Source organism: Eubalaena glacialis, chromosome 7 (assembly GCF_028564815.1).
Source record: "Eubalaena glacialis isolate mEubGla1 chromosome 7, mEubGla1.1.hap2.+ XY, whole genome shotgun sequence".
Lineage (NCBI taxonomy): Eukaryota > Metazoa > Chordata > Mammalia > Artiodactyla > Balaenidae > Eubalaena > Eubalaena glacialis.
This window is the reverse complement of record NC_083722.1, coordinates 111,197,010-111,217,082: the sequence shown is the minus strand read 5'-3', so window position 1 is coordinate 111,217,082 and position 20,073 is coordinate 111,197,010. Positions and strand designations below refer to the sequence as shown.

Below are 20,073 nucleotides of genomic sequence, written 5' to 3'. Positions count from 1 at the left end.
GCAGGAATGGCTATTAAAATGCTTAATTCACTCCAAGAAATATTAGACACTGAGACTGTCATGGCAGCAAGTACTGGAAAACAAGGCTAAATAGTAACATGGCAGAGACAGAATACCGGGTTGTGTGCGGGGCTGGGCGAGCTCCGATGGGGGCTCGGGACTTCCCGGCCGCGCCCTGCGCTGGGTGCTGGGGCTTCTGTGACTGGGTGTGCGGGTGAGGAAAGACACTCAGGCGGCGTGCTCTGGTGCCCAGGAGGGTCAAGGTGGCCACACGGGCCCACCTGCCACCGCTGTGAGCAGAAGCCTGAGGGGACACAAACGTGAGGTCTGTCGTGTGGGAGCAGGATGGGTGAAGTGTGTTTCTTGTTTCCTTCTAATGTGAAGTAATACTTGATGCACCGTGAACCTTACTAAACCAGGTCATGGAAATCCCTTTTCCCATTCTCAAAATCAGTGGCTTAAATATTCTTTAAGAATTTCTTTGTAAATCTCACCTTCTTTTCATACCTTTCCTTAATTTGCCCTTTGGATTTGAAACTGGTCCCAAGTGTCATAATCTGATTTCTAGCCCAAAATATGGTACCAGACCTTGGGATGAGACTCTTAAACTTTGGTCAAGGTAGTCCCTAGGGAGGAAGGTAGGGCTGTGGATCTCGTGGGTGATCATGGGTGATTGGGGGTGTGTACCTCTAACTGCAGAGAGAAAAAACCAACACCAACCCTAGATCTGATCGAAGACTAAAGGAAGCAGGCAGAACTCGGGCTTGTCTTGTGCCGCCCCCAGCTAGCACTGGTGAGCGCTTCATAGACAGAAGCTGGTGTCTGCAGAGACCGCACAGACACGAGGCTTTGGGCTCTGAGACAGCTTGCCCCAGGCTGGGTCGTGGCGCCTGCTAACTGCCTCTGGTCTGACTCCCGTTCCCACACCATTTCTGAAGCCGTGGAAGACACCACTTTCAGGAGCGTAGGGCTCGCCATCTAATCCCGCCCGTACTTTGATTAAGTATAAACACTTAATTTCCCCCAGCTCCACGGAAGGTAGGAGTCGGATATTGCCCCGTGACTGTTCGTGGTAGTCTCCTGCCCTGGCTACTTCAGCGTCTCCTGAGGATAATGGCCAAGGCTAGAGGTTCTCAGAAGGCATAGGTGTCATTTCTGAGGCTCACATGCAATCATAAATTCCTGATTCTAGAGGAGGTTGCAGCTCTCTCCTGGGGATCGGCTGCCTGAGGAGTGCTCCTCTGGCAGTTTTTGGTTAAGTCACTGACATTGGGGTCCAGAATTTAGGACTCCTGCTTTCCTGAAAGTTGTTCATCTTCTGAAAGTTACTGGGTCAGGCCCTGAGGACTGAGGGGCAATTAAGACAGGAGGCCGGTCTTGATAAGTAAATTGACCAGGCGGTCACGTGGTGGCAGGGAGTTGAGCACAGATTAGACCTCTGACATATTGTCTGGTCGAGGCTGTGGAAGGCTACCTGAAAGGCTTTCTGGGGAAAGGTGGTCTCAAGAGCTGCGAAGTCAAATATTAATTTGTGCATTAACCCAGTATTTGATAATTCTCTGTTTGGCACTGGAGAATAAAACCGTGGGGAATAAAACTGTTTTCACAGAAATTATTAGGAAAGGGAGAAGAGAAATGAATATAATACATTAAAATGTCAAGTACAGTTGACCCTTGAACAGCACGAATGACACGACCCTGCTTGGTTGATACTGTGGATGCGGGACCGCGGGTGCGGAGGGCCGACTGTAAAGTTATAAGCGATTTTCAACTGAGTGGAGGGTCAGTGCCCCTAACCCTTGAGATGTTCAAGAGTCAACTGTAGTGGTAAGTACTCTGAAGAAGAATAAGGCAGAGTAAAAGGATAGACAGCAAATGGGGAGAGAGTGTGCAGCTTTACTTCACATAAAGTGGTCGCCTCCGAGGAGTGATGTTTGAGCAGAGACCTGCCTGAAGCAGGACCCAGCTGTTGAGTAAATGGAGCATTGATCCAGCATCCAAGTGGGAGAATCATTCCTTCAGACTCCTCCCAGGGGCGGGATGGCCGAGCTCTTGGGTCCAGAGTTCCAGTACTGATACTGTGTTCTGTCGAAGGCCCTGGACGGCGGGGAGCAGCCGGCGGAAGGGCTCAGGCGCGGTGCTCTTGGGGCTGCCGAGACGTTTTGTGCCCAGGGAGGTGGTCCCCCTGGGTGTTCCCTTCCTGCTTACATGCGCTCTCCTCTCTTCCAGCTTGAAGGATGACCTCGAGGAAGAAAGTGCTGCTGAAGGTCATCATCCTGGGAGACTCTGGGTAAGTGTCCCTCCTGAACTGGAGCTAGCACGCTGGCCTGGCCTTAAACTTCACCCGCTTGGAGCTCATGCCCTCTGTGCTGACATTTGCTGCTTCCATCTCTAATAGCCGTGCCATTAGGGCCCTACGTTTCCATGCTCTTAGGAGCACAGCAAAAATCTGAATGACCCCTGGTCAGGTAGTCCTTTGTTCCCCAATTTGGGGCCTGATTTGGGGAAAAGGGTGGCTGTTTGAATTCAATTAATGATAGTTTCATGGGGGACTTCCCTGGTGGCACAGTGGTTAAGAGCCCGCCTGCCAGTGTAGGGGACACGGGTTCAAGCCCTCCCCGTGGCTCTGGGAAGATCCCACATGCCGCGGAGCAACTAAGCCCACGAGCCACAACTGCTGAAGCCTGCGTGCCTAGAGCCCGTGCTCCGCAACAAGAGAAGCCACCGCAATGAGAAGCCCGTGCACCACAACAAAGAGTAGCCCCTGCTCGCTGCAACTAGAGAAAGCCCGCGCGCAGCAACCAAGGCCCAACGTGGCCATAAATAAACAAATAAATAGGGGCTTCCCTGGTGGCGCAGTGGTTGAGAATCTGCCTGCCAATGCAGGGGACACGGGTTCAAGCCCTGGTCTGGGAAGATCCCACATGCCGCCGCGGAGCAACTGGGCCCGTGAGCCACAACTGCTGAGCCTGAGCTCTAGAGCCTGTGCTCCGCAACAAGAGGCCGCGACAGTGAGAGGCCCGCGCACCGCGATGAAGGAGTGGCCCCCGCTCGCCGCAACTAGAGAAAGCCCTCGCACAGAAACGAAGACCCAACACAGCCAATTAAATAAATAAATAAATAAATAAAATTTATTTTAAAAAAACAAATAAATAAACAAGCAAACAAATTTATTAAAAAAAAAAAGAATCCGCCTGCCAATGTATGGGACCACGGGTTCGACCCCTGGTCCGGGAAGATCCCACATGCCGTGGAGCAACTAAGCCCGTGTGTCACAACTACTGAGCCTGCACTCTAGAGCCTGCGAGCCACAACTACTGAAGCCCGTGTGCCTAGAGCCCGTGCTCCACAACAAGAGAAGCCACCGCAATGAGAAGCCCGTGCACCACAACAAAGAGTAGCCCCTGTTCGCCGCAACTAGAGAAAGCCTGCATGCAGCAACGAAGACCCAACGCAGCCAAAAACAAAGAAAGAAAACATATTAAAAAAAAAAAAAAATTCATGGAATCCCTTTCCCAAGCTGGTTAGACTAGGGAGTGCTGTTTATGTAGGCTTGTTGCCGTTGGCGCCGTGTCCACGAGATGGAGGTTTGGGGTGCGCTGTGCAGCACATGCAGACCCCAGAGACACGGTGGGCTTGGTTCTGGACCGCTGCGACGAAGTGGGTGTTGCAGTGAAGGGAGTCACGTGAACTTTTTGGTTTCCCAGGGCATATAAAAGTTATATTTGCACTATACTGTAGTCTCTTAAGTGTACAATAGCCTTATGTCTAAAAACAGTGTACACACCTCAATTTAAATGCTTTTATGGCTAGAAAATGCTAACCATCATCTCAGCCTTCAGGGAGTCGTAATATTTTTGCAGTAGTAACATCAAAATCACTGATCGTCATAACAAATATACTAATGAAGAAGTTTGAACTATTGCGAGAACTAACAAAATGTGACAGAGACAAGAAGTGAGCAAATGCCATTGGAAAAATGGCACCGATAGACTAGCTCGACACAGGGCTGCCACAGACCTTCAGTCTGTAAAAAGCGCAGCTTGCGCAGAGCGCATGGAAGTGAGTGACGCCTGTGTCCTCCTCCTGCTGTGCCTGAGTCAGGAGAGCCTAAGACTGGAGAACTGGGTTCGGGTCTCAGATCTGCCGCTAGCCGGGTAACTAACCAGTTCTTTCATCACTGTTAAGATTCAGGGGGTTACGGGGGGAGCTTTTCAGACTTGGCATCTGAAGTGAGCCATGAAAACTCAGACTGGAGGCTACATATTTTTAAAAATAATGTGATAATAAATGCAGGTGCACATCCTTATTCCAAAGTTCTTTTTAAAAGGCAGTGATTTTTCTGCCGTGGCTGGCTTTTTTAATCACCCGAGGAGCCTTTTAACAATTAGTTGCCCAGACCAGTGGGTAGGACCTGGTTGGCAGTGCTTACATACATGCGCACTCATCTCTCTCTCCCTCTCCCCCCCACCCCCCGCCTCCTCTCTCCCTGTCCCCCCTTCCACTCACGTACATTCTCCTGGTGCCGCTGGTATGCTGTCAGGATTGAAAGTACTGCTTTTAGCCTGTGTTACCCAAACTTGCCTGATTACAGATTTCCTGTCTTTTCCCCCTGGAAATTCTGGTGCACGTGGCCGGGTGGAGAACACTGCCTTGGGCTGTTTGTATTTCCAGGTCCCCTCTACATGTGAAATGAATGTGTTCCTTTGTGAAAAGGAAGGTATTACTGGCTGTGAGGAAGGCTTGCGTTGTCTTCGGCCTGCCCTAACTACCTCATCACCAAAAAAAAATCACATTGTCTCTTGCTGAGTTTTCTTACTGGAAAATACCTCTGGAGGAGCATACTTTGAGGTAGATTCTGGTTTGGTGGAATATTGGTGCTTTTTTCTGCTTCAGATTTTAAACTTTGAAGCAGCAGATTGGTTAACTGGTGTAAATGTCTGCTCGGAGCCAGTGGCTTCCTCTGGCTATTATTTGCTTGGACTGAATAGCAACCACTAAATGGAGACACACCCAAGGTGGCAGAGATATTTTTGGACTAGTGGAGCGATCTTATTGCTGGGGCTTCTTTTAGAAGGAGAGTATTTGTTGGCATGCTTCTGGAAGGAGAGAAATAATAATACTAGGCTCTACCAACTATACCAGAACCTAGAAGCAGCTTTTCCAGATCTGGCCCACATCTGTACCCTGTGTTTTTGTCCCAGGAGAAAGCATGTCGTCAGGCGAGTGAACTGGGAAGTTTTCCTCCTCTGATGGGGGTGGGCAGGGCCTTGTTCTCCCGCAGGACGGGGAGGTTCCGAGCTGCAGGCGTCAGAGTCAGTTTTCAGTGCCTTCCTAGTTGACTTATATTTGTGGTTTTTCTCCAATTTCAGAGTCGGTAAGACATCACTCATGAACCAGTATGTGAACAAGAAATTCAGTAATCAGTACAAAGCCACAATAGGAGCAGACTTCCTGACAAAGGAGGTGATGGTGGATGACAGACTAGTTACAATGCAGGTAAGCACATGTCTCACCTTTGCCAGCCAAGCCTTGGTCATTCGTCTTTACCCCTTTTTCATGCCCAGGCATTTTCCCCTCCCTGTTCTTTAGATCTCACTATTATATTCATGGATAATTGGCTTACAGGTAGGATTGCCAGATAAAATGCAAGACATCAAGTATGTCCCAAATACTGTGTGAGACATACTAAAAATTTTTCATTTTTTTCCAGAGTTCAAATTTAACTGGACTTCCTGGTTTTCATTGTTTTTTTGTTTGCTGTAAATTTGGCAACCTACAGGTTCCTGTCTTATGTCTCCAAGATGTGTAACTTATCTCTTTCCTAATACCCTCGCCTAGTGCTTTAGGCCAAAAAAAATCTTTGTCTCTCTCCTAGGTTCTTACAGCAGCTGTTAAATTAGTTTTCCTGGCTTCTTATAATCTGTCCTAATCTGTAGCCCTTAAAGTTGTGTTTCTATTAAGCCAATCTGGTTTTTCATGTATCAGCTTAATCTGATTTCAAGGGCTTCCCTTTCAACAGTTAGGATAAAAACGGATTCCTTCACATGGCTCTTTAAAAGCCTTCGCATTCCGGCTACAAACTGTTCTTCACTTTTTCATCTCCTGCCAGTCCTTCCAAATCATGTGCTGCTCTTACAAAGCTGTAGTTGCATGTGTCTCTGCTTGCTAGGCCCTTTGGTCACGCAGCTGCACCCATCCTGAAGTCGCCAACTTTCAGCCCAGATGTTGTCTTTGGAAGCTCCCACCTCCACACCAGTTGTTCCTTACTTTCTCTGCTAAATGATGTCCTGGGGAGACTAAGACAGGGGGGTCCTAGCGAGCACCGGGCTCGCTGAAATGTTTGGATGGTACAGGTTGCAGATAGTTTTTACATGTGTTGACCTCAAGCTGTCACATGCTCGCAGGGGGGAACTCAAACCTCCAGGATGGGGCTAATGTGGCTCCCCCATACCGCAAGCGTACACACAGAGGTGTTCAGTGTACAGCTGGAGGTGGGCAAAATAGGTCAAGGGGATTAAGAGGTACAAATATCCAGTCATACAATAAATAAGTCCTGGGGAGGTAATGTATAGTCGGCAGTATTGTAATAACCCTGTGTGATGACAGATGGTAGCTAGACATCGTGGTGGTCCTTTTGTAACTTACAAAAATAAAAAATCACAGTGCTGTACACCTGAAACTAATATAATATTGTAAGTCAGTTATACTTTAATAGTAAGTGTGTGTGTGTGTGTGTAACTAAAGTTTGAATAAGCCAAGCTTGAGAGAAAAGGAAATTACCAGATAACAGGAAAGAAGAGAGAACTGAAAGCTCATCATAAGCTCAGGGGCTCCTGCCATGGTGATTTGTGAATTTATAACGGAGACTTGAGTTCTGTCTGTCATCAAGGACAAGAGGCGTGAACTGCACAAGGTGCGGGCCCAGAACTCAGAACCCCCTTGCACACATAGACACACACTCATCTAGGAACCCCCTTGCACACATAGACACACACTCATCTAGGACCTTGGAAAGATGTGAAAACAGGACCCAAAACCTCAGCCCACGGAAGTGGCAAAGCTGGCACGTGGGGTGCAGGCTGGGGCTTTGCTGCTTGCTTCCTGGTTGGAGACTCCCAGCCCCACTGTGCCCGTGTGTGGATTCTCAGTTTCTGCTCTGCCAGGCACAGAGAGTTGAGTCTGGAGGATCTGACATAATCCTCTGTCACTCCTGGCAAAAACAAAGATAAGACCACCCTATAGGGACAGAGGATGAGCTCAAGGGGAAATAATGTCCTACAGAAAATGCTCACAATGACTAGAGATTTCTTGGAATGGAAACCATAATGAAAAGGGGCACTATAAAAAATGAGGATATGGAAAGCTCAGTAGAACTTCAAGAAGTGAAAAAATAGCCACTGAAATAAACTGAACAGTTAAACCTCAGATTAAACACAGCTGAAGAAAACAGTAAACTTCAAGATTAAGCTGAGCACATTACCTCAGGAGCAAACTCAAAACTGGAGTGCCAAAAATCAGAATCCTAAAAGCAACTGGAGAGAGAAGACAGGTTACAGATAAAGGAACAGCAGTTAGATGAGTTCTTGGCTGCAACAGAAAGCAGAAGGGAAATGGGATGTATCAGGGTGCTGGGGTCAAATGCCACCTGAAGATTTCCCGTGTCCCGTAGCAGGAGAAGCAGATGGAGAGCCACGCTGTGGTTCTGACAGCCAGGTGGGCTGATGAGAAGCGAGACCCAGCCCCTCCTGGCTCAGGGGCCATTCTGATAGAGCCCCACAGGTACCATGGTCTCGGATCTTGGAGTTTCCTGGAGTCAACCCCATCTGGAGAAGCCAGGGCACCAAGCAGAGTCTGGAAAGGGTGGAGAAAAGAACATCGTCCTCAGGTTGAAGCAAAAGGCTGGCCCTTGTGCTCCTGCAGCCAGTTTAAAAGACTAGAATTAAATGAAAACCATCATCTCCGGACAAAGGCGTCATCATTATAGATCTTGAGGAATCCTCACCTATTTTTCCCGGGCCTTTAGCAGCTTGCAAAAAAAGATAATTCAAATTAAGACAACAAGGCAAGAACCAGTGGAAACCCCCCTGGCAATTCAGAGTGGTCTTTGTATTTAAAGAAATCAGGCAATCTTGTGTATCTGTGGAGAAGAAACTAAGCAGGTGGTGTAGGTCAGTAGAACTTCTAAAAATGAAATACAATAACCACAGTTTGGAAATATAGAGAGTGTTTTTAGCAACAGATAGGATACACCACAAGAGGGCTGAAAGGAAGAAAAATGGTGGGAAATGGGGAAAAGAGGTAAAAACAGGATTCAGTGAGTAGGTCGGACTTAATTAGTCTCAGACGAGCGAATAGGTGAAAGGTATTTGCTGAGGATTTTCCAGAACTGATGTGGCACCAAATCCACAGACTCAGGAGAAATAAAGAAGTCTAGAAAAATCATACGGAAAAAAAATTCTTTTTTTTAAGATGAACTTGAAGGCAGCCAGAGGAAAAAGAATGACCTGGAGGAGCAGCGGTGAGGCTGACAGTGGGAACGGGCAGGCTGTGGGATGTGAGCTCGGGGGTTGTCGGCAGAGTGCTCTGACCCCCTGGAAATGCCCTCCTCCAGGAAGGAAAGCGAGCGCCTCCTTAGGCTCAGGGGCAGAAACCCTGAGAGAGACACTTCAGGCAGAAGTGGAAAGGTCTGAGATAAGACAAACTGAGATAAACTTAATTGTACGCATGCATCTGTTTTTAGAATTATGACCCTTCAAACTAGTACAAGGAAACTGGGATTGGAACTGTGTAATTTAATGTGTGGGGAAAGATTAGTGACTGTTGTGCATTTTTAAAATTTCTTACATTGTTCAGGAAGAAGCTAGAAATCAGTCGGTATTAAACATTAGATGGAGTCAAGTGTGCGTGAAAAACCTAAAGGTAACTTACGAGGCCACAGTAATGTAACCAGCACGGTACTGTCACAGAGACCCACAGATCAAGGGGGCGGGGCGCACAGAGACGGGGCACCCCTAGCTGGACACTGGGTAGGTAGAGGTGGCTTTGCAGAATGGGGAAAGGACAAGTCAGAGGACAAGTCATACTGTAAACGGGCCTGGGCCGGTGGCTTTCCATTTGGTGAGGAGTAGCCAGAGTGTTCAAGACCTGAATGGAAAAAGCACAAAATGAAAACCTGTAAAATGAAAATAGTTTTTTTTGTTTTTTTTTAACTTTAGGCATTTAAAATAGAGCAAGCACAAATCATAAAAGGTTAAAGATTGATAGTAGACCACAGTAAACATCTGAATAACAAGATTCTAAGTAACAAACTACAGACTGGGAGAAACTGTTAATAATGCCTAATAGTATCCATTCAGCAGAATGACCTAGTGGATAACAGGCAACTCTCAGAAGAAACCATGTCTTGTGGCCTGACGTCAAGGAATTGCAAATTTAAAAGGCTGACAAAATCGAGTTTTGGCTAGAAGTAGAATATTCTCAAACTGATGGTGGGAATATATCCGTGCAGCCTTTCGAATGGAGACTTCAGTTGGCTCTTCACCGTCACACACACGCATCCCTGACAAGCAGCCACTCTGCATCTGGGTTCAGAGCCTAGGAAACTGTGGGCCCGACGAGAAGTGAGGAAGAATGCTTACTGCAGCCTCTGTGCAGTCACGAGAAACTACGGATGATGTGGAGGACCAGGGAGGCAATGGTGGTGGTTTAAGGCACTGGGATACTGTGCAGCTGTTAACATCTGGAGAAAAAACAGCAAAAAGATGCAGAGGATCTTGTACATAATATATGTAATTATGTTACGTACACTGTCTCTGTGATACAGGTCTCAGGAGCCGCTTATTTCTTGGGGGGGAAGGGAAGGAAGGCTGTGAGGAAGGGTTGACTCTCTTCCTGAAGAACTGATGTAAAAACAGCAGTGTTAATAGTTGTCACCTTGGAGTTTTGGGTAGATAGATATATTGGGTGTATTTTGAAGGTAGAAAATAAAGTATTTCAGTTAAATATTACAAATTTTGAAAGATCATAGCCACAAGACTGTACTTTTCTAAGTGTTAAATTAATTTTGGAAACTTGCTAAGAATAACCCCCAATTTTTCAACTTTTCTTTTTAATTCCTTACTTTGCCTTCTCAGTATCTGAGTTCCAAATACCCATTTGGTTCCGCCAAGAGTCATAAAGTTCCTATGTAATTCTGCTCTTGGGATCCTGTCCTAAAGAAGCAATCTGAAATATGGGAAAGACTCTCTGTGTTAAAGCTCATTACTGAGTTACTTATAATTATGGAAAATTGGCAGCAATATTTTTTTAAAACGAGTGAAGTGGTTTGCTGAGTCCGTTGGGCAGAGTAAGGATGTGGGCTGTCGCCGGGGAGGGTGCTGTGTGTTTCGTGGGGCGGAGAGGAGTGGCCTGTGCACTGAGATTGCAGCTGCGTGAGTGACCCTGCACCGCGGGCACCTAGACAAAGACGTGTGCTCATGAAGCCCTCTGGGTGGGAGAACGCCAGGAGTTTTGGGGCATTTTTTGGCTTTTGCTTTACTTATCCAGATATTTACATAGTGACAATGTTATTTCTCTAATGGGAATTTTTTTTGTTGCTGTTGTCCAAGCCTATATTTAATTCTGTTTTAAATTTTTTTTTCCCTGTGTTTCTCTTTATAGAAGTAGTTGTCAGTTTTTACCTGCTGTGACGGAGTTCTTGATTCTCCCTCCACCTTGGTCTTTTATGAGAAAAGGCTCTTTTCTCCTCTCAGGGACACGCATTCAGGGTAGGACGTTGGACAGCAGGAGAGCACAGAGGTGACCCTCACAGGGTCCGGCTGCTGCCGCGCTGTCCACAGAGACCTTGTGTCCACACGTGTGCCCTGCTGCTCGCGTGGGGCAGGCGGTGCTCTTCCCTGCCCACTGAGAGCAGGCAGAGTCTTCCGCTTTGTTTCTTTCATTGCCCTTCAGCCTTATCATCACTTCTTCTGGTTCCCAGTGGCTGCTTCCTTCCGCGTAGTGTGAGCACCGCTAGGCCCCGCGTGGACATTACCACAGCCTCCTGACTCCACGCCTGCAGGCACGCTGAGCCCCCGTGGCCACTAGGACGTGTCCTTTTCAGGAAGGTTCTTCCCAGAGTGCTTGGAGCACGCGGGGGCAGGGGTAGGCTGCCGTGGTCGGGCCCCTTGCGGCCAGAGCTGTGACCCGGAGTCTGGTCGCCTGTGGCGTCGTGTGCTGATTGTGGAGGGCCCCATGCGTTGGAAGAGAGGGCTGTGTGGGCCTTGCAGAGCTGCCCTCCTTGGAGGGTAACCTCTGGGCTGGGGTGGGCACTCTTGGCCCTGCACTGATGGGCGACCACAACAGCCCCCTTCCACATGCACTGTGCTTGGCCCGTCTGTGAGCCAGAGTTTAGCCTGTGTAGTTGCACTGCTTTATGGGAACTTCTTTAAGGGGTTCTAATGCTGCCGTTCGCAGCTTTAGATATTTCCAGACAATATTTAAGTCCTGGCCCTGCGCCTGTCTGCCATGATGTTGTTTGAGCCCGTCCCCAAGGGAAAACCAACCTTCAGCATTTGCATGTTACGTTTCAGGGCTCCTTTTGGAGAACATTCTGGGAGGTTTTGTGGGGATTAGAACATCATGAGCTTGGTAGTAGTAGAGAAATGCGACTGCCGTGATACTGCCCTGTGCTGCTGGATCACCTCGTGTGTGTTCACTCACTGCGCAAGCATCCTGTGTGCACTCTGGGCGGCGAGGCTCTTCCTACCTGAAGTGGAAGCTGTCCGTGGCCGCGGTGGGGTTGGCGTGTCCCCGAGTGCTGTGGGCTGCCTGGGAGGAGCTCAGCCCTCCTTCTGCAGACGCTGCTTCTGGAGGTGAAACTGTCGTGGCTCAGTCCACACTCCATGTTGGTCTAAGTCGCAGGCCTTCGGCTCATTGTCTGGTGCTTTGGACATAAGGTTGAAATTTATTTGGGTTATGAGGATGGTCCAGATTCTCATGTTGCTCTGAAGCTAAGTGGTTTCCTGCAAACAGACAGTGGAGCCAAGAGGTGAAGACTCCTGTCAGCTGGAAGTAACTGCGAACTGCTTTGGACCCCGGCACCGTGGCTCGCTGCGGGGGTGCAGCCATTCTGGAGAACACTAGTCCTCTCCAGGCAAACCAGGGACCCTGTTGGAATCTGGGGCGTTGAGGAAATGCATCCTTGCTCTTGGACCTGGCGTGGCAGTGAATGGTGGGAAGTTCTTTGAGCTGAGCGCCTGGTGGTCCATTGATCAGAAGCGACCTGGATCTGTCCTCTATGGCGTGTTCTCGCATTGCTTGTCCCTTTATTTCTCTCCCCCTCTCTCCTTCCCGGCCCCCCCCCCCCTTTCTGGTACTTTTGTTTCCTTTGTCTCTTAATTAAGGTATAATATAAATAAAACATACTGGGGTTTTTTTAGGTCAACTTTATATATACAGTAAAATGCGTACATTTAAATGTACAGTTTGGGAGTTCCCTGGTGGTGCAGTGGTTAGGACTCGGTGCTTTCACACTGCCGTGGCCTGGGTTCAGTCCCTGGTTGAGGAACTGAGATCCTGCAAGCCGCACGGCACGGCCAAAAGTAAAAATAAATGTCCAATTCAATGAATAATCACCTCCCTAGATGTCCATCACCCCCAGAAAGTTCCCAGGGTACATAAATCTTATGTTTACAGTGCAGATTTTACATAAACATCTACCCATGTGACCACCACCTGGACCAAGATGAACATTTCTCTAGCATCCGCCAGACTCGTGGGGCACGTCCACTCACATTGCTGTCGGGGTGCTCTGGACACTCGGGTGAAGTCTGTTCCCTGATGAACCCTGAAGTGCTTGTCTCTGGGGGGGGCCCTGGCGTCCTCCACACACCCCACTCCTGGCGCTCCGCCCCAAGGAACAACCGTTTTGTCTCTCGCAGATCTGGGACACGGCCGGACAGGAGAGGTTCCAGTCTCTGGGTGTGGCCTTCTACAGAGGCGCAGACTGCTGCGTCCTGGTGTTTGATGTGACTGCCCCCAACACGTTCAAAACCCTCGACAGCTGGAGAGACGAGTTCCTCATCCAGGCCAGTCCCCGGGATCCTGAGAACTTCCCCTTCGTTGTGCTGGGAAACAAGATTGACCTCGAAAACAGACAAGTAAGTGCCAGCGATGCTGGGGATCGTCACTATGGGGCTTGAGAACCTGAGCACCTGCCCTCGCTTGGGTTAGGGCTCCTGAGTCCCAGGAAGGGCCTTCTTGTAAAGGGGCAGCTAAGTTTTGGATGACAGGTGCTGTTTTTAGATTTGACTGGTAAAAAACTACGTGCCTCAGGGATCTACACCCCATGTCTCTGGCTGCATGTGCCCCATGCGGGGGTGGGTGTGGGAGACAACTAACTAGCCACCTGCCCAGCCCTTGGAATGGGGCCTTGCTCCCTAACCTGTAAAGACCTACATCCTGGCTTCCCCATGGAGAGGCGGGCAGCCAAAGTCTGCAGTGGTTGGTATTCCCTTGGGAATTACGGCAACAAAGTAGGAAGTCCACCCCATGGAGCTGCCTGCGCTGGCCAGCCCCCTTGGTCCCGGTGACGTGATTTGCCTTGAGGCCGTGGGATATTTTGGTCTTTTGGACGCAAAGGCAGACTTACACTTAGTCTGGCTCATGCGCTCTTAAATCGGGGATGCTTCCTGAGTCTGACGCTGTGTTCATCTGATGAGGGCACTCAGATGCCAGATGACAGTGCGTCTGGGGCTGCGGTGCCCAGGAGGAGCTTTCTAGCATTTTCCTCTCCTGTGAGAGCCCCCTGCTTCTGGGGTACCGTGTGAATTTGGAGGGTTCTGTGCTGAGCCCAGACTGGCTCTGGGGGTGCACTATCTCCTGGCCAGCTGCCTTTGGGGACCGGGGCCCAGGAGGCCAGTTCACATCCCCATGCCGCCCCTGCAGCTGTGACTTCGGGTCATTATCACCTTTGCCTCTGAGCCTCGTTCCCTTTCTGCGCTGGGAAGGAGGGGATTCGGGTGTGACCTTCTCACGTGCTCTCTCAGCGCCTCAGGGGCCCCCCCTTGATCCCCGTGTGTACAGGAGATGCTTTGGGCTTTGAGCAGAATTGCTCTAGGTTTCTTTCAAATAGCATTTCTCTGGGGAATGTAGACTCTTAATTGTAGCTAGGTGTATTTCTGACCACTCATCTCTTTTTCTCCCTTTCCTAAGTGACTTAGTCCTTCTCATGCCTGAAAATGGGCTAGGGTGGGGAAAGGTCAGGACATGGGAGGCAGGGTGAGGGCCTCGGGGCTCTGGTGCGTAGGTGTGTGGCCAGGTGAGGTGCCGTGAGCAGTAACGGAAGGGGCTGCAGAGCTTAAGACCAAGCTTCCAGGCCCGTCCTGCGCTGAGGGCCTCGAGGTCCCAGGAGGGACGGTTACTTCTTCCCAGGCCGGCGTCTTACTCCCTTCAGAAGCTGCTTCTAATCTTAGTGCAGCTGAGGGTCGGAAGCTGTGGGTGGTAGACGGGGTGCTTTGGCTCTTGGCTCTACTGTGTGTAGCCAGCGGGGTGACCGGGGCGGTGGGGGGGACAGTCCTTCCCAGGTGGGATTCCTGCTGTTCCCTGCACACACATGCCCTGCCTCTTCTTCCAGGTGGCCACAAAGCGGGCACAGGCCTGGTGCTACAGCAAAAACAACATTCCCTACTTCGAGACCAGCGCCAAGGAGGCCATCAACGTGGAGCAGGCCTTCCAGACGATTGCCCGGAACGCACTGAAGCAGGTGGGTGTCCAGCGGTGGTCTGGCTCCCTCTGGTGATGAACCGCTGAGCCAGCCCCGCCCTGGCTGCCTTGTCCTTTATCTTCTTTCCTTGCTGACTCTTTTCCATGTAGCCAGAAACCCCTGTATTTATCCCGGAAGGTAATGGCACGGTCTGCTAATAAGGCTTCCAGAAATTCCACTCATTTGTGAATAACCTCAACCGTGCGGGGCAACAGAGACCTCTGCCGAGGTCTCCCTGGTCTGACCAGCTGCGTTGTTCTTTCCTTTTGCAGCTGTCAGGTGGCCCTGGTCAGATTGGTCCTTCTATTTGAGGAGGGGATAAACTTGAATTCGAAACCCAGCTCTGCTGCCCATCATTGGATCTAGTTTGTTTTTTTAAATAAATTTATCTATTATTTATTTATTTATTTATTTATGTATGGCTGTGTTGGGTCTTTGCTGCTGCGCTCGGACCCTGTCTAATTGCAGCAAGTGGGGGCCACTCTTTGCTGTGGTGCGTGGGCCCCTCACTGCAGTAGCTTCTGTTGCGGAGTGCGGGCTCTAGAGCGCAGGCTTAGTAGTTGTGGCGCACGGGCTTAGTTGCTCCGCAGTATGTGGGATCTTCCCGGACTAGGGCTCGAACCCGTGTCTGCTGCATTGGCAGGTGGATTCCCAACCATTGCACCACCACGGAAGTCCCGTTTGTTTTTTTTAATCATATCTGAGCTGTAAGAGACTGCGGGCTTTCGGGGCACTTGTGAAGATTAAATGAGATACACTGACTTTTGGAATTCTCCTAAATGATCCCCGGAAAGGTTAACCCAAAGCTCTAGGAATTGTATTCCTTGGATAAAGTTTTCCTACATTTTCTTTCTTACTTTGTTTATTCAACTGTTCCCCCGAAATAACAGTGGTTTCTTGCTGGCAAGTGCCAGTTGAAGACTTTTTGACTCAGCAGCTCTGTTGGGGCCGGTGCGTTGCGGCAGGTCCCAGCATTGTCAGTCGTCTGTAGTGGGCAGGTGAGGGCTGCGGTCAGAGGCAGGGGGCCTGTGGCAGCTGCAGAGGGTGGGGTGGTCCTGCAGCTCCTGGGCGCGGGTTTACAGAAGGCGTGCTTCTCGGCAGTCGGGGCACCTGGCCTGCGGGCTGTACAGGAGTCGCTTTTCGCCAGTTCCCTGTTGGCTGGCATCAATCACTGTTGGAGATTTTCTCTCTGAATATTGCTGTCCCTAGAGCCTCGTTATAGTGATGAGCTGGCATCTCGGGAGTGAGATGGTTAGATTGAAAGGTGTGTGTATTTTTGCGGGCAAGTGCCACCTGGCTTTCCCGGGGACAGTAGTAATCCTTCAGTTCCTGCCAGCACGCTGCGGGCCTCCCCCTGGAGCTCCGCTGACACTCTCCACGGCAGAGCCCATACGCAGCCCTCCCGCGGGACCCCGCAGTGCTCAAGAGCGCTTTTGAATTGAACCTCACTTTACCTGTTACTGCAGTGGTTTTTTCAATTCCTTTGGCCATAGAGTATTTTTTAGTTGAGTATCCAGTATTCACATACGTTGGGGTCTGTCCTGGCCGTCTGCGTGCTCCTTGCCTGGACCCTCTTGATTTCGCTGCCTCTGCGTCTGACCCCTGATCAGGCAGGCCTCCCCTCACTAATTGTATCTTTTTTCTTGGCTATTTTTGGTTCATTTTATTCCAGGTACAACTTTTTCTTTCCTCACCCTCCCCCCAAATAAGACCTTATTGAGATTCTGATTGGAATTGCAGTACAACCGTTGTATTAGTCTCTCTGGGTGCCTTAACAAATACCACAGACTGGGTGGCTAAAGCAACAGACTTTTATTTTCTCTCAGTTCTGGAGCCAGAAGTCCATAATCAGGGTGCCAGCAAATCCGATCTCCGGTGAGGACTCTCTGTTAAGACAGAAAGTAGCTAAGTGTGTGTGAAGGGCTGAGGGCATCAGATAGGCTCCGGGGTGGCTGCCGATGGTGCAGACTTTCTTTTGGGGGTGACAGAAGTGTCCTGGAATCAGGGCGTCGTGGCGGCTGGCAACTTTTGAATATACTAAACAACACGGCACACACTGCTGTATTCAGTGGAGCTTTTTTAAAAAATATGTAGTCCTAGAGGTTGTTACTTTTATAGCCATTGTGAATGGAATGATTTTTCCTAGAGAACTTCTGATGGATAGAACCAGTCCCTGCTTTCCCAAATCCTTGAACAGTTCCTGACGCACAGGTGCTCAGTGTTTAAGTGACAAATTACTTTTCTGCATCAGGAAGTAGAAAGCTGCTCCTCACTGGAAACATGCTAATCAGCGAAAGTCCCACTGAACTGACCCCAGTCTGTGTCCTGTGATCCCCACAGACAGAGGGATCCGTCCTCGGCTGGGCTCTGCGTGTGCAGATTTGGAGATAAGAAAAGGAAGCTAGACCCTGAGTCCAGAAAGATGAGAGCAGATAGGGGGCTGGAGGAGTGCCCAGGAACCTTGTGGAAATGCCGGCTCAGAGCGGCCAAATCCAGGCCACGGGAGCGTCTGCCTTCTTGTCAGGCGTTGGTAGAGGCCTCCGGAGCAGGCGGTGGCCCCCAGGCTGCCAGGTTGACGTCACACGGAGGGCACGTCAGCCCTGTCCTGCCTGCTCCGTGTCACCTTGCCCCGTCTTCCGCTCACTTGGCTTTGAGCGCCTTCTGCCAGGGCCCTCGCTTCACTGCTGGGCCTCCTCCGTGCCCATGCCCCCCATCTGCCCGGGCTGAGCTCGGGAGTCTCCCCGAGCCTGGACTGACCAGCCTGTCTGTCTCTCCCTGCCCAGGAAACGGAGGTGGAGCTGTACAATGAATTCCCTGAGCCCATCAAACTGGACAAGAACGACCGGGCCAAGGCCTCGGCGGAAAGCTGCAGCTGCTGAAGTGGCAGAGAGAGCAGAGCACAGAGTCCTTCGCGATCCAAGAACACACGTAGGCCTTCCACCACGAGCCCCTCTCCTCTCCACACCAACAGTCATCTCTCACATCCAGCTGCCAAAAGAACCCCCAAACACAGTCTCCCCTGCACACACACACACACCCCTGACACAGACTCACTCCACAGCCCAGGCCTGTGATGGCTCCATCGGGGTCCCTGCGTCAGCCCTCCGATGGCAGCAGGATGGGCCGGCTGTAGAAATCGTTCCGGTTTGGAGTCGGCCTCGGAGGCTTCTTCTTTTTGTCCACTGGAGAGAGAGAACTGTTTACAGTCAACCCGTGTCTAATTAGTTCTGGTTTTTTTAACTGTCTTGTGGTCTTTTTACCCCCCCACCACCCCACCCCCGTGAAGGCTACCACTTGGGAAGGCGGGTGCCCTGCGCTTCATTACAGGCTCACACCCAGTCTGATCAGGCTGAGTTTTGTATGTATCTGTTAATGCTTGTTACTTTTAACTAATCAGATCTTTTTACAGTATCCATTTATTATGTAATGCTTCTTAGAAAAGAATCTTATAGTACATGTTAATATATGCAACCAATTAAAAATGTATAAATTAGTGTAAGAAATTCTTGGATTACGTGTTTAAGTCCTGTGATGCAGGCGTAGAGATGGAGGGTTGAAGCCTGTCTGGATCGCAAGAGTGTTCAGCCACTCAGATTTCAGAAATCCAGCTGGAGGCAGTATTCTGTACAGTAGACACGAGAATCATGTACGCCTGGAGGCAGCATTCTGTACGGTAGACACGAGAATCATGTACGCCTGGAGGCAGCATTCTGTACAGTAGACACGAGAATCATGTACGCCTTTTAATCAAAGACTTAGGAGCCAAAAAGCTTTTCATCTCTCCAGGGGGAAAACTGTCTAGTTCCCTTCTGTGTCTAAATTTTTCCAAGAGGTTGATTTGCATAATACCATGGTGTGTGCAGTGGAGAAACGGCTGTTTCAGAAATATAAAACTCTGATTTTTCTTTTTTTTCTCTGCTCCACACTTGGAAACTCCCCTATTAGATCAGCATCCACGTACAAGAGGGAAAGGAAAAGGAAAATCCTACCAGACCTGTCCTAGTGACTTTACCTTTGTTCTGGAAGGCGCTCCTTTCGGGGCTGTGGCATCCTTAGGTGAGCAGACCTCCTCTCCTTCTTCCCAGTACAACCCGCCATGCCTTCCCCATGTCCTGGGTGTGGAGCCAGGCAGCTGTGCCCCAGGACCTGCCCGCATTGTAGCTTGCTTCTCAGAGCACCTCCCTCTCTCCAGAGGCCTGCATTCTAGGGTGTGGGCCGAGTTCTTCTGTAAAGAGATGAACGTGATGCCAATAAAATGTAACAAGAACAAAGACCGTCTGTCTTCGCCCTGTCTTTTTTCCCTCTTCCAGACTCGGGCTCAGGAGAGACCCTGTTAGCTAATCACTGCCGCTGCTTTTTCTGGGCCCGCAGGCCTCTGAGGCAGAAAGGCGTTCTCCTCTCCAGCCCCGCAGTGCCTGTCCCTGGCTTTTGTCTTTGGCATTTTTGATCACAGTATTTGGGGGGGGCGCCCTGCATGGAGAGAGCATTGTCCCTTTAGAGGAGCAACCACGAGCTGCTGGTGACCCACGGACCACCCACAGCCTGTGAGTGTGACTCGGCCTTTGTGCGGTCTTGTTTTTAACTGGCGTGGTTGCTAATGCTGTGATGGTCGGCCATCACATAGTTCTGGATTTCTGATTTTTCACAGGACAGGAAGATCTGGCCGCACCGGCCCCATGTTCCAACGTAGACAAGCAACAGCCGGGACTGAGTAGATGCCGCCCAGAACCAACTGTAGGAACTAGTCATGCTTCCCGCAGCAGGACAGTGTAGGCTTTGCAGACGTAGCCTTTGGATTCTACTTGGGTCCACTTCTCAAGCCCCTCAGTTGGTGTCTTTCCCCCGCTGCTCTTGGCTCGTACTTGACGTGTGGAAGTACCGTCCTCAGGCGCTCACAACCACAGTGCCTCCGCGGCTAGTGGGGCTCACCCCTTCTGGGGCCCTGCACCCTGGGCTGGGCTTGGTGGGTATGCTGTTTGGCCTCGAGAGGAGCAGCGTCCTTCCCAGCTGGCGGCCCAGTGCTGGGCCGTGCTGTGTGGACCAGGCTGCTGTTCTCAGACCGGGTCCCTCTGGTCCTAACCCTGAACATGACGTGGAAATGGACTTTGACCTCTGACCTCAACCATGCCCTAAAACTGATGACCATCCTTACACTGACCTGCTTTATTTTGAAATGAGCTTGAACATAACCTTGTGGCCCTGATCCCAACCGTAGCTAGCTGATTCGAAATTTGACTTTCAACCGACCTTGACTCTGTTCTCAGCTTCGTCTTGTCACTGACAATCATCCTAAACATGGTCCCCCTTGAAATGACCTTGAATCTGAC

At 50.1% G+C, this 20,073-nt stretch overlaps 1 protein-coding gene across 1 annotated transcript in view; it reads left to right on the top strand.

Annotated features, from left to right (window-relative positions):
- Positions 1 to 19,017, top strand: part of RAB7A (RAB7A, member RAS oncogene family) — a 72,554-nt gene extending 53,537 nt beyond the window's left edge. The window contains exons 2-6 of the mRNA XM_061197341.1: positions 2,230 to 2,290; positions 5,373 to 5,499; positions 12,924 to 13,142; positions 14,618 to 14,746; positions 17,530 to 19,017. Coding sequence (XP_061053324.1) covers positions 2,238 to 2,290; positions 5,373 to 5,499; positions 12,924 to 13,142; positions 14,618 to 14,746; positions 17,530 to 17,625 — 624 coding nt within the window. The 5' untranslated portion in view covers positions 2,230 to 2,237 and the 3' untranslated portion in view covers positions 17,626 to 19,017. The remainder of the gene's footprint in view (positions 1 to 2,229; positions 2,291 to 5,372; positions 5,500 to 12,923; positions 13,143 to 14,617; positions 14,747 to 17,529) is intronic.
- The last annotated feature ends 1,056 nt before the right edge of the window (positions 19,018 to 20,073 follow it).